This window comes from Lagopus muta, chromosome 7 (genome assembly GCF_023343835.1).
Source record: "Lagopus muta isolate bLagMut1 chromosome 7, bLagMut1 primary, whole genome shotgun sequence".
NCBI lineage: Eukaryota > Metazoa > Chordata > Aves > Galliformes > Phasianidae > Lagopus > Lagopus muta.
Window position 1 is genome coordinate 40,798,526 of NC_064439.1, and position 14,412 is coordinate 40,812,937.

Below are 14,412 nucleotides of genomic sequence, written 5' to 3' on the forward strand. Positions count from 1 at the left end.
TAATCAACTATTTATTACCTGTAGTCCCCGCTGCTCTTCTTCTGAAAGCCATAGGAACCAGGATCTCCTACTGTTGACACAGTGACAATTTCAAACCCAACGCTGTACTGCCTGCAACCAAGTGACAGACCATTACTTCAATTATTTGGGGAATCAGGGCTAGCAGGAGAGTAAGTTTTTGAAGACTGTATAGCTGGAATACATTTAAGTTTTGTCACACTGGTGACAGAAATATGAGTGAAGCTTACCATGACATCAATGTACAACTTGGAGGAAGATGCACTTTTGGTTTCAGAACTCTATCTGAAAAAATCTGTTAGCTTTTTGCCTCTACACCAAAGCAGAGCCCATGTGGTTACACTTGCAGTGACATGCGTACAGGTTTTGGGCTGCAATCTGATCACCATCACAGGAACGTGAACGTTGGTGATCTCAGCACAATTCTCATGTTTCACTGCAACCTGGGACAATTTGTCTACTACGTCTTCATAAATGTGACAGGCACTGCTGGCCCTGTCAGTCAAACTACTCAAGTATGATCTACAGATGCAGAAAACGCAAGCAGAAAAAGAAATGCTTAATTAGTGGAGTGGGAGAGCCACACCTCCAAGGAAACTCGCTCATGTGCATTTCATGAGAGAGTTTCATCAAAGAGAAGGTGGACAGAAACATACTACTATTCTATGGTGTCACTGTGCAGCTTTGTGAAAAAACTGATCATGTGATGACTGCATGGCAGGAGCTGCTGCTATTTAGAAGCACTGTACACTGATACCTTGAGGGAGATAAATTTTGCTGAAGGAATCTGACCTCCATAACTTTAATATAGGACTACCAGAAGTGAGAAAGTGCTTCCCCTTCCCCTTTATTAGGTATCATTAGGCATACTGACAAGTATTGCAAAGGGGTTGAGAGGATCCTACCACTTGAGCCACATTCTGAGTAAGACCTATTTTATATTCTACTTTCTTGAATATCCCCTCCAAAACCTGGCCCTCCTGAACCCTCTTCCAGAGCTGAGATGCAGTAATTTAATAAAGGTCCACTCTACCACAGTAACAGTTGAGAGCCTGTAAGTATTACTTGCAACTCTGGGAAGAAGCTTTCACTATGAAAGACTCTTCATAGGGCACTGACATCCAGTTCTTCCTCCTGATCTGCCAGTCACAGAGTAGATGCACTGACAGAGCTGAAGCTACCGCACAGGCTGTTATTTAAGAACCTGTGTTTAGCATTTAGCATTGATGGCAAGGTTAGAAACAAACAGTGCTGTACCTGCTTAATAAAAAGCTTAATATAACTGCTTCCCATATATTATCTCTGGCTTTTCCAGGATCTTCTCATCCACCCCTTGGAGGACTCTGATAACTTATCCTTAGTGCACGATACTCTCACTGTGTAGAGAAGCATGTATGACAAACCTTGGTCCACGCAGCTCAATTAGTAACGGCCCACTCTTGTCCAGCTGGAATTGATAGATAGGGTTATTTTTGTAGCTGTCTCTGAAGTTTCCACATCCTCCAGCACTGTGACCTTTCCACTGTCCATTAACCTAAAAAGTCAAAAGTACAGAAAATGTTTTACATCCTGAGAATTTGTGTATAGATAAGTGATGCAAGACTTGAAGTGCCTCTCACTTCATTCGTCCCTGACTACAGCAATCTTGGAATCTTTAAAGAGGAAGTGAAAGTCAGAATTTGATCAGATTCAGAAAGCTTAACTACCTGACTCAAAGCCTTGGATCTCTTATAAGGTAATATTATTCAGCTCTAAAGACCAGGTTTTGTAGCCTTTGCTTTGAAAATCTCTCCCTCCAGCGCTGCCCATTGGCCACCATGCACTCTGAGAAGCAGCGCTACTGAGACAAAGATGTCCATAAGGACAGACTCCAAAAGGACAAAGAAATACAAGGGACAGAATGTTGCTCAGATTTTAAGAAACGGGCCATCTGTTTGCAAGTTCCTCCAGCTAGTCATTAAATGAAAGTTCTAAGACATGCCAGGCATTCGCACAGTTATAGCTGAGCTGCGGTCCCTGTATGTTACTTCCCTCCCCTTTCTGTCAAACCATCAGAGATCAACAATTTTTCCTCTGATTTAGTTTCTCTACTCAGTGTCCAAAACCCTCGAAGGTGACACAACAGGAAGGCAAGGGGGATTTCTTCCCCCACCACACAACCTGAGGCTGCTGTGAATTTCCACGCATTTTCTACCTCAGTTGTAGAATCCCACCACAACTGTGCTAGCACAACAGATGACCACCCAACTTTGGTACAAGCCATCTCAACGGTGCTTTCTTTGACTGGTAAATTGTGAATTCATTATCTGCTTGTCTTTAAATGCAATGACTGCAATACAGTTACCAAATAAGCATTAAACAGGCAACTAGCCTTCTGTATTTAATCATTTAGACAGAGCCAGTCACAGCCAGATAAAACATGCCTTTCATTTGAATGGCAGACAGCTATCTCCAGATAGTTAACAGGAGGCTTCCATGTACTTAATTCTCTTTTGAAACTAACACAGCATAAAACAGATGACACGTCTTATGCAGGCACATCATCTTTGGTGCATTTTTCTCATCTTAAACCATTCTTCCAAAGAAAGCTCAGCTTTTTAGAGCTACAAGTGACAGTGGTTTCTTAAGCAACTGACAATTGGTCACATTGCTCCCAGGAATCTCTCTAGCTACCTACTGTGCTCCTGAGCTGGTGAGATTCAAGGACAATAATAACAGCAGCATGCGGCCTCCAGACCACCTGGGCTCCTCACTTATTCTAGCCAAGTATTTGCTCTTGCCACTACTGCTGATCTACTCTCAGGGAGCATTTCTATATGAAATACACCATCTGTATGTATGCTGTCTCATTCCTATTTGACAGTGTGAGTGCTTATCCTAGTGATTACAGACCTTTGAGATAGCAAAATTTAAGGCCTGTAAGGTCTTGTGACAAATGGACTTACTTAGGATGGTCACATCTCAGCAGTGGTGCCTTTGCTTTGCCTCTGCTGCTCATGCCCTGTTGTGCCAGGAAGTTTGGAAGAAAATTGCTCACTTTCTTTTGATAAAGTGCACAACTCTCTGCACACTCATTACATATTAGGACACGGGTTATTACTCCAAAGGTCAGTCTGTTCTACAAAGGATTGATTTGTATCTGCACCAGTACAGCTCTAACACGCTCTGATGAAGATAAAGCTTATATACTGGATAGGAGTCTCTTGCTGATAAAATTTAAGCTGCTATCCTCCCTAGTATAAAGAGTCAGCCAGCTACCAAAGGCTTTTTTGTTGTTATGAACAATGCTTAAAGCAGCTAATTGTTTGGCAAGTTATATGAAACCTAAGTACAGGGTTGGTCTTGCACCAGATATGCTTACATTAAGCTCTAGTTGATGTTCTTAATTAAGAAGTTTGGTTTTTGAGAACGCAGCCTAAGCTGGCATTTCTGGACATTAGTGGAAAATTGTATTTAGGAGCCCTGTACATCTCAAACATGGAAAACCTAACCCAGAATCATTACTTAGTAACTAAAGAAAAATTCCTTACCCGTTTGGAAGTGGTGTAAGGTGTAGGAATCTTGGAAAAGGTAAACTTGCACAAGGAATACACCTGTGTGGTAAAAGCAGGAGGTGGTCACCCGTCAGGCATTTCTCATGACATTAAAAGAAAAAAAACAGAACTGCCTACAAAGATGTTTTAGATACTTGCTCTATTTAGAAACAACCACAAAGGAAATGCAGCTTTAGTACTTGGGCTCCAGTGACCTCTTTCTGTCTTACCTATCTCTTATCAGAAGGCATTTCAGAGGAAAAGGAGAGGTCGTGGCTGATGGCAAAAGAAGAGGAGTTCCCCACCACCATTGTATTGTATTGGCACCCTATATTGCCTCAGCTACAATGGAGAACATTACCAAACACATCATCCAGTGATTCCACTCCAACATTCGTAGCCTCCCTCCTCCAAGTAACAACATAGACCCAGAAGTGCACTCACTCATCACATTTACAAATAGAGGACACTTTACAGCATAATTATTCACATTTATTATGAAACCAGCAGTACGTACCCTGATGGTGTAATGGATGGTGTTTTGTTTCTCATACTGAGACACCACTAACGTAAATGTATGGGTCCCTGGAGAGGTCAGCTTTATCTTGGTCAGATAATGAGGACTGTTGATCCGAATGCCATCAATATATGGAAGAGGATCAGCTGAAAAAGAAAAGAATGAACACTTCTCCCAGTCAAAGAAACCCCTCAGCCATTTATAATCAATGAATTCTGCCCAGAAAGTCAGACTGTTGGTACTGTGTTTAGACTACAAGCAGACTTGAGTGCTTTCAGAAGAAAGGAGCTTCAGGATTTGCTCACAGAAAGCAAGGACACATAAGAGCAACTGTCATTTTCTGAAGATGTACATCACACATGACAGGACAAATTCTGCACTTGAAAATACAGCTTCAATGACTTGAGAGAACTACTTGTCCAGCTGTCACCAACGTCTCTGTTCAAAGGAGTTCTACTGTGATTATGTTGAAATGTAAAGAAAAAGATAAGGAATCTTTAAGCACTCTACAAAAACCGATGAGGAGTCTGCTAGAGAGGCTCCCTTCTCTGTTGACAGGGCAGCTGCAGTTGGTAGACAAGACTTTGCAATATGTTCACGCCTTTGAGAAACAAAACCACATCTCCATTCTCCTAGGATCACTACACAACACAAACAGTATTTATTATAAGCATCCCAAACATTTTTCTTTCACAATTACACAATGCAATTTGTTATCTGGGCTCTAATTGGTTATTTCCAGAATTCTTTCAATTTTAGTCAAGCAGAGACAAGTCTAGCCAATTACTTGAATAGACCCAGGATCAGTTCCTTTGTTTTCTTCCACAAAGCAACATGGGAGAAGGATTAAAATAAAACAACAAGCAGCTTAGAAATGGGGAATCCCTGTCTCTGTGCCAAAGGATTAACCTGTTTAGTTCTGATCTCATTTTAACAGATGGTAAAAATAATACTGCAGCTTGACAAATCTATTTCCATGGAAAAAGATTTCAAATGAGTTTGAGCTCGTGAGCTTAAAAGTTTATGAAAGAGTTTGGTTATCAAGAAAAAACAGACAAGTCATCCAGCTCTCCTTACTGGTCCTGCTGGAAAACTGTCTTTTTCAAGCACAGCAGAATAGTTTTCCCTCCAGTGTACAGAAGTGCATTGGTTGCTGACCTGAATGTTTTCAGTCTAACACATGTAAAATAAGCAGTGTTACAACTAACAGCACCACAAGCATGTCTTGGGCAGTAAGGACAAGCAAATTCTTTAACAAGATCAGCTCGTGCAAAACCTGATGTTTTGGGAAGGTCTCAGTGGACGTTTTCTACAGAAAGCTGGCTTGGATTCTAGGCAAACTGCTTGGCAGAGTACACTGAGCAAGACCAGAGATGAACCCCACAACCATTATCAGCTATTCCAGTAGAAAAACAAACCAACCAATCAACCCAAGTTCCACTCTTTGTTCAGAAGAACTGTAAAAGCTCCTATTACCTGTTACACGAGCATTAGCTTTACTTCTGTGTCTCAGATCTACTGTCTTTCTTGGAATAAAACATACACGGCCTTTTTGCAGCTGCAATAAAGCTCCAAAACCCAAGTAGGGTTAAGATCTTAAGCGCATACAGCTTGGTTTATTCCTTCCATCAGTCTGTCAAGGTGGTCAAAGGGCTGAATGACTACATCAGAAGACTGACCTCACAGAATGAACTTTGCAGCAGGAAAACAAACTGTGCCTCTCTTTCCCAGAGAACTCTCTGCAAGTGTTCATTTATTCTTAAGCATCATCTTTTCTGACAGCTGAGGTATACTAACCTGGATAGTAAACTTTTTTGCCATCAGTCTTGTATACGACCATAGTAATAAATTCCCTGTTATGTGCAAAGTCATCCTATAAAAAAACACAAATGGAGTTACAAGCTTCTGTGGAACGTAACCAACATTAAATGTAAATCAAACACACGTCCTCCCATCCCTTTGATCACCACACACTATGGTCCAGTATTTGCGTTCATCTTTTTAAAATGTCTGAATTAAACCAGCTACCACTAATTAACTGAAAAACATTCAGGCCCTTGGGAGTCAGAATTCCTTTGGTAATCACCTCACTCAATTTTTACACTGAGTCTGAGTCTATCTCAACCATCTTGAAAGCAGGTATCCATACAGCAGAATTTAAAGTTTATACATATAGCCATACCTGGAACATGTAAATGTGAGCAGTAATATCACAGCAGGTACTACAGAGCTCAGAATGTGGAAAGCAAGAGAACTCCCACCTTATCCGTGATGTGTCTGCTCAGCAGCACCCAGACCACAGCTCCACCCTGTGGGCACTGCACCTCCAGCTTGTACTGCGGGTTGTTGGCCAGGCTGTAAGCATCCTTCACTGGGCCTTGCTTTGCATCCCAAGTACTAGGAGCAATGCAGACATTGCATCAGATCAGTTTTGAAAACAAAGAGATTTAGACTTCTCTAACTGCACGATGCTTCTTATGAGCTTTTATGTCCGAACGCTTGCTTTTTCTTTTTCCCCCTCCCCTACAGATTTCTATATTCAGGTAAATTTCTGAATAACAATCTGCTTAATGTTTGGAAAGGTGCCTGGTACCTCGAGGTACCCTATTACAAAACCTGCCTCAGGAACTGTCTAGACAAGGAAAACAGGGGAAAAAACAAAGTGCTGATGACAACACTGAGTGTGACACACTGGGAACAGAAATGGATAAAGCTATTTGTGTCATCGACCCTTCTCAGCCCTTTGAACCAAACAGTGTTTGTGAATGGCTGCATTATTAACTAAGCTTCAGTTTATCTCTGTTGTTGTGCCACTATTTATGGCAGATGTCACTGTGCTAGGCACTGCCCTATGCAGAGGTATGACAATCATTAATAATACAAGGAAATACAGAGTAGAAGACGATTAAGTGTGAATATTCATCTCATCTTGCTCCAAGACAGCGCTTCTTGGAATTAGTCTGAACACAAAGGTGGAAGAAGCCTTTACAGAGAAGTTGAGAAGTTGTGCTATTGATGATGGAGCTCGTGCAGAGCTAACACATACAGAAGCCATGGGGAAGCAGGGGTGAAGCGTGGTATACTGCAGCAGAGAAACAAATAAACCCTCACTTCCAGAAACAGAGGCACTTGTCTTCTAACTGGGATAGAAAAAGACTGAATGAAACGAATACCAGAGGGAGAACAAGTATCATGTTCAAGTAAATTGATGGCTAAAGAAGGCAACACAAAACTACAACTGGTGAGAAATGGACTTTGACTCCTACGACATGAGCAAATACACCTCGTATATACACTTATAAAAGACAACACGCACTGCACAAACGGCTTGGAACTGCCCAGTAAAATGAATTCCAAATAAAAGTTAGGTCACTGAAGCACTGCCTAGTGACTAAGTAAACTAACACTGTGCACAAATCTAATTTCTGTTCTAATATAGAGATGTGGTACTGAGGTCAGCATCCACTTATACAACCTTAGGTCTACAGTATCGTCACAAAGATCACAGGAGTTTCAACAGTGTTATGGAAAACCTCAAAACAAAAGCCTGAGCTCAGAATTTATAGTAGTAAAGCTGGACTCTAACCATGATCTTGAGCCCAACCTCTGCAGCAGTGAGAAAAAAAAATGGAAGAAAGGAAACACCTCATCAAGACATTCAGCATTATATTCAGCATTATATTGACACGGAAGTTTTTCTCTTGGACCAACCTGTGAATACATGTAGATTCTTTAAAAAGACCAGGGTTCCAACTCAAATAAATAACATCGTAGTACTGGCACAAGTCCTCCCAGGCAATCCAGAAAATCCCTAAAAAGAAATTGCTGTTTTTGTTTGCTTACCAGAAATGTTGAATTTAGTCATTTTTCAGAAGTCTCTTTTCAGGCAAAAAGTACAGCTGATATAAACCCCACATTTCTATGAAACAGAGTAGTAACATCTGCACTGCCTGCATTCCTAAAGTTAAACTTAACTCACAAAGCAAACAGGTTAAACCAAGATAGACAAGTTAGTTAGAATCTCTGCTTATCTTTAACACTGGGTTCTTTCTGAAGCTGACAAGACATTTTCATTCTCAAGCATTAATCAGAGGGCATGAGAGAACCTCTGTGCTATCCAATAAAGACATCACTAATTGATACTGAGCTGCCTTATTCTTTCCTAAGTTTCTGGAAAAAAAAAACAACAGGTTATCCCAGTTCAACAAATCAGTTTAGCAACACAGTGAACAACTCAATTAATGTGAATACCCTGAATTGTATTTCTAAGGTACTTCTTTATGGGACTTGCTTTAGCACCCCGCATCTGCTTCATCTTTACAATTCTTGTGTAATTTTAACGCTCTACAGCTCATTTAATTGCAACTCCAACCAGCACCACCACCTCCATACTGACAGATTCCTGATGAAATGAACTCTCAAATAGGTCTCTGATACTGGCACTCACAGGTCTTGCAGCACTAGAAAGATATACAGTCAGAACAGCTACATATTTAGACTTCAGACTTTTAGAAAATCAGCAGGAAAATCCAGTCAGAAAAATAACTTCCTTAAAATTGTTAATGTAACTTCATATAAATTTTAACTATTAGATTCTACAGATGCACCATTTCCTTACTGAATGGATCTGTAATGAGCTAATCTCTCCTAACTACCAAAAGCCAGGACTGCTATTCTTACACACTGCATGAAGTTCATAATGAAATGCTAAACTCCAATGGACTTGGATGCATACTGCTGTCAAAATGAAGTGGCATTAAACAAAAGGGTTTCCTCAGTTACTCCACCTGTTTCTTGTGCTTAAGTGTTTCTTTCCACCTTTCTGCAGGGATAAACCACCAAGGTCTGCATTATTTGAACATACAGTGATTTTTTATGCCTTATTACCATTGTCTATTTTCTGTGCTGTTCTTGGATCAAAGTTCAAGTATTTTTGTAGATCTGGGGTCCAACTTCTTGTGTCATTTTCACTGTATCGTCCCTTCCAACGTAAGTGGCTCCATGGATTTTTCAGCTGGAGGAATCTAAGTCCCTGAGGAAATACAAAGTAAAACTGCTGGATTCACCTTATCAAGGTTATGTTTTCATTTATCTGAACGTGGAATAGGGACCAGCATCTTAAGGAAATAGCATCATTGAGCTTTATTGGGAAATCCTGGAAAGCTTAAGACAAAATGAACTAAAAATCAGTAGCAATCCATCTTGGACAAAGGTTTCAAGCTGGTATCTGAAAAAATCATTCAGTTTTACTTGGTACCTTATGTTCTCTTATATCCAAGACTGCATAGGCATGGGTTGGAACTAAACCCCATTTTTCTCCTTCCTCTTCAGACATCACACCTGTTGCTGTTGTGATCAGGACATCTCCTTTATGAAACCTATTAAAAAAAAAGAGAGAACGTTTTAATTAAGCTATTTTTAACAGCTGCAAACTAACATTTGACAGATACTGTAATGGCATGTTTGCACACTGTTAGTAGGATCCTACTTCATAGGAATACAGGTTGTTTATTGTAAGCAGAAATCACACTTGAAGATGCTTCAGAAAACAGCGCTATTTTCTTCCAATATTTAAGTGCAGGCTGCATGTGAAATAAATAGCTATTGTCATTGTAACATAAAAATAAGCATTTGTCATTCTAAAATTCAATCTGTGTCATCTATTAAAAATACAGATCTTCACCTGAACACAGAAATGGCTTCATCAACACTTACTCAAATCACTGCATACAGTGAGTTAACTCTATTGACCCCAGGGTTTTGATGGGGCTTCACAAACTTGGAAAGTAAATCAATCAATCAATAAATCATAGATTCCTGCACGTGCCCACATTCCAGCTTTGTGTCACTCAGTGTCATTCCTACAGGGTTTGAACTGTCAAACAGCAGCTGAGTTCTGCAATTATTCTGAATTGCAGTTGTTCACAGTGATCACTGTTAGGAAGATCTGCTATGGTACACATGGTACATATGGTATACATGGTACATATGGTATACATGGTACACATGGTACACATGGTACACATGGTACACATGGTACACATGGTACACATGGTACAATGCAAGTATGCTCTCAAGGTACTGTATAACCCTGCACAGTTCACAGGGTCAGTGGACTACAGATTGTCAGTGTAGCACAGATTAACAACAACAGTGAAGCTATGATGACTAGATCTCACTAATTGCAGCCACACCTACAAACTGCAATGTCAGAACATCTATCTGAAAAGCTGACCATCAAGTGCGAGTTCCTAAACTACTGAAAAAGCACTATGGAAATAATTCCACTCTCCCATCATGAATGGGGCTCTTTCAGTCAACAGAATATCCTCCATCTACTGCCTTGAGATACAAGAGGAACTGGTTGCACAGAACAGTTGAGAAATAAATTTAAGTACTTGCTAGCTGACATTTACTTTACACTGAATCTTTCACCCTAAGTAGAATTGTGTTACAACAGGTGTGAAGATGAGGATCACAGTTTCAACACAGGTTTTCTGCCACTCCTCCAGATTTACAACTGGAGCATAATAATCAAGATTTTGTGATATGATTAAGAATACCATACTGATCTGCTTGCTAGGGAGAGCAAGTCAAGTTCCGGGGGATACTCCTCCTATATTTCCTTCTGCTTTTTAAAGACTTCAGTTGTACAATGGTTCTCATCTGCTGTTCTCTGACTCTACAGTTTATTTTCTTCATCAAGAAATTGGCTGTTTTTTTCTTTTTTCTTCCCTATCAAATAGGAAGGAAAAATATTCCATAGTATCTTACTCTTCTATTAAAGTCACCAATACATCACTTTTTCTTCTTCCAGAAAGCATGTGGAAGTTATACAAACCACAACTTGTAGTACCAAGATTCTGCTGAGGGATCTGTGATGACTGTAAGTTGGTAATCCAACTACTGCAGAGCAAGCATTTTAATTAGTTAAGAAAGAACAAACTTCTACCTCTGATAGAGCATTCTGAAAGTGCTGTCTCTATCAAAAGCCTGATTGTCAGAGTGCATAGCAATTCTTTCAGGTATCCAACCAGTCAGCGCATGGAGATCGATGTTCTGAAATACAAGCGTTCAGAGAAAACAACAGGTAACCATCAAAGCACCTTGAAAGAAACCAAAGACACTTATTACAATAGCTCTACATATGAAGACTCAAGAGTAAGACAGTATGAAATCTGATAAAACTGAGCTGATGAAGAACTGAAACTTGAGTTATGAAAGCATTAGAAGAGTTCCATCAGTTTTATGATGCGTTCTATTTATTTCTTTGATTCACAGAATTTTAAATTACAGCCTCAGAAGAACTACTTGCAATCTTGCTATTATATATGCATTTTAAATTATTTATGTTTTACTTCTAAGGCTCAGGGTTTCAGAGGTTTTTAATATATACATATATTTTTTGTAAGGCTGACACTGTCATGCTTTTCAGTAAAAAAAGGCTTTAATCTCCTTATTTTATCTCCTTGAAACATTGCTTCCTCTCCTCCTGCTTTGAGCTCCTCAAAGGAAAAGCAAAGACTGTAAAGGCTTGAAGAGTCCATGAACAGCACTGGTGGGTGGGAACTTTGCAAACTGCAAATACAGCAGACAATAGACTGATTAGACAACGAAGCTGTGATGTAGTGGAGAACAGGGGGTGGAGATTAGATGTCAAATGTCAAGCTGTTTTTCCAGACAGCAAGTTAGAGGAGGACAATGCAAGTAGAACAGTGTCATGGTTCTATGTTGTGGTTCTATTCTGTTTCTTCAGCACTGTTCCACAGAACAAAGCACCCTCCACTGACATAAACATACCTAAAAATGTATGCCACATTCTGCCCTTGTGCAAGGCCACATTTGCCTCAATAATCACATTTCTGAAGGTGATAACTGCCTATCACATCCACAAAGAATACAATTATCAAGACATCGACTAGAACGGAATAAAGATACACTTAAATTTAGTAAGTCTGAATGAAAAATCAGAAATCCTTTCTAGGTAATGAATAAAGATTATTTGGGCTGGAATAGTCCAGACTCTCTGAAAGAATAGTTTCCCCATCAACAACGTGGCTGCAGCATTATGACAGCCTATTAAGTAACCACACTATAGGCACCTGATACATATTCATATAAATGAGTGGAACAATCCGATAAGCTTTCTTATATCAAAGTACTTGTTCCCTCCATAAACATGGAGTATTTCAGCCTGCTTCTTTCTTAGCTGGCTGCTCAACTGAACAAGGGAGAATCATGCTGTCTATAGAATGACAGTTAGAAACAAAAAATCTGCATTACTGGTACAGGTAGAAGCAAAAAAATGTATGAGTTTGCTCCAAACTTTCATCTAGTGTCAATATAAAGCATAACTTTCTAACCCTAAGTCTCAGTCCTACAGTTAGTACAACAAGTTTAACTCTGCCCTTCAAGTCTGACATACTTGAGCACAGTTAAGCACGTCTGTAATAGGAAGAAAAATTAGAACAAAACAGAAGAAATCCAATGCTTACTTCCCAAGCATTCCATTCTGATTTCACTACAAGAAATGAGGAAACTTGACAGAGATTATCTATTCTTTTTCTTATTAGAAATTATCTAGTACTTACAGAATTTGATCCAGGAAAATCATATCCTCCCATGACCTTCATGTAAGCTTTTTCTATTAGAGATACCCACAGTTCATTCTTATTGTTAGAATAAGAGCAGAGAAGTTCCCCATTATGATCAACAGGTAACTGGTCATCTATGATCACCTGTGCAAAATAAATAAGTTATCTTACAGCTAATGAAGTACCCTGCAAGTATTTAAAAAAAAATGACAAAACTTAACTCTTAGGAATACACAGGCACATACTTAGGCTTCCAAGGCACAGATCTGACCACTTTTTCAGATGAGGACACCTGTACCAATCAGAGGCTTGCCCTATAGTGAACAACTTGTTCTGTTGCTAGCTGTCTCACACACCATCACTGGGTGACCTGTGAGCATCTGCCTTGGTTTGCACTTTAGGAAGTGGAGGTTAAGACACAACTTGCTCATCAAGTATTTAACACCAGCTGGAAAGCTCAGTGTGACTGTCAATATTAGGAAAAGTAGAGAAAGGCCTAACAACATCCCTCTCCTAACTAGGAGAAAGAACATAGATTGTGCTCAGTGTGCAGTGGAGGAATTGCAGTCATTGATCTATAAAGGACCAAAATGCATGTCACATCACTTCCATAGTCCCCAGTTCCTAATTTATGTTTCTTTTCTCTAGAAAGGAAGAAGTATTAAAGGAGCAGTTGCAAAAACATCTACATTTCTTGTTTAAATTATGTGGACTATCCTTCCCATTAGGATAGATTATTACTGCAGTACTCATCGTGGTCTGAAACAATTTCCCAGCACAGATATTTCACACTGCCATCAGTCTATTACCAATACACTACTGAGAAAAAGCACATTTTCATGTCAAATCCTATTTGTGCAAGAATGGATAATCCTTCTTGTAGAGCACAGCCACTCATCCTACCAAAAAGCAGCCATGGGGAGATATACTGGAGAGCATGGAGAGCAGGGGGAAACACTGAGGTGATCCTTCCCTCTAACAGTCATTTAGATTCCAGGATTTTGCTACTAACAGGCCTCCTAAGCTAGAGGTTGTATCTTAGCATCTGATAATATTTGAGGACTTGTCCCAAACCCCTCAGCCATGAACACAACCACTGGATTTTTGAACTCCCACAAACAGTGATCATTCAAAATGAACTGCAATACAGACTGCTACAGTATTTTATTTTATACCACTATTTACTGCACAAAGAAAACGATGTTTGTGAGTTTATAAAGCTCTACCATTTATCTTCAGGCATCTCCTCTCTTCACAAAAAATCTTTGGTTGTCAGCTTTTAAAATACACGATTTAACAGTAAGAGTATTAAGTTCCCCCCCAAAAATTTACCTTTCTAGGTACACCATTGATATGAAGTTTCACCATGTATTTGCCACATGGATTATACTCTGGTTCTCCTTTCTTATTCTGAGGGTAAATGATACTGTTAAAAAAAAAAAAACACATAAATTGTGACATAAATGACTCTGCTGTCAACAGAGTGATAACATAAAAAGTGGGATTTCTAGAATCTATACTAAGAGATAAATATGGAATTTTACATGACAAAGCCACTCAAATTTAATAAAAGTGGCAATGATGTTTAAATAGATTTTATATTTCAGACCTTATTCCTGATGCAGTTCTCTCCTAATCGGAGTAAGAAAACCCATGAGTTAAAAAGTCATTTCTCTAACTGAAACACAAGCAGATGTCTTACTTTTAAATGTATCAATATCAATAAAATACAGTATTAGCCTGAATGACA

The 14,412-nt window shown here is 39.4% G+C and overlaps 1 protein-coding gene across 4 annotated transcripts in view; it reads right to left on the bottom strand.

Moving 5' to 3' along the window:
• Window positions 1-14,412, bottom strand: part of CAPN7 (calpain 7) — a 28,914-nt gene that overhangs the window by 3,436 nt on the left and 11,066 nt on the right. For 3 of the 4 annotated variants that reach the window (XM_048951868.1, XM_048951869.1, XM_048951870.1), the window contains 12 exons: window positions 13,995-14,088; window positions 12,660-12,806; window positions 11,021-11,127; window positions 9,326-9,446; window positions 8,956-9,100; window positions 7,780-7,879; window positions 6,330-6,465; window positions 5,866-5,941; window positions 4,069-4,214; window positions 3,549-3,611; window positions 1,422-1,552; window positions 19-111 (listed from right to left, as the gene is read on the bottom strand). In XM_048951868.1, coding sequence (XP_048807825.1) covers window positions 19-111; window positions 1,422-1,552; window positions 3,549-3,611; window positions 4,069-4,214; window positions 5,866-5,941; window positions 6,330-6,465; window positions 7,780-7,879; window positions 8,956-9,100; window positions 9,326-9,446; window positions 11,021-11,127; window positions 12,660-12,806; window positions 13,995-14,088 — 1,359 coding nt within the window. The remainder of the gene's footprint in view (window positions 1-18; window positions 112-1,421; window positions 1,553-3,548; window positions 3,612-4,068; window positions 4,215-5,865; window positions 5,942-6,329; window positions 6,466-7,779; window positions 7,880-8,955; window positions 9,101-9,325; window positions 9,447-11,020; window positions 11,128-12,659; window positions 12,807-13,994; window positions 14,089-14,412) is intronic. The other variant, XM_048951871.1, reaches the window with a different exon arrangement.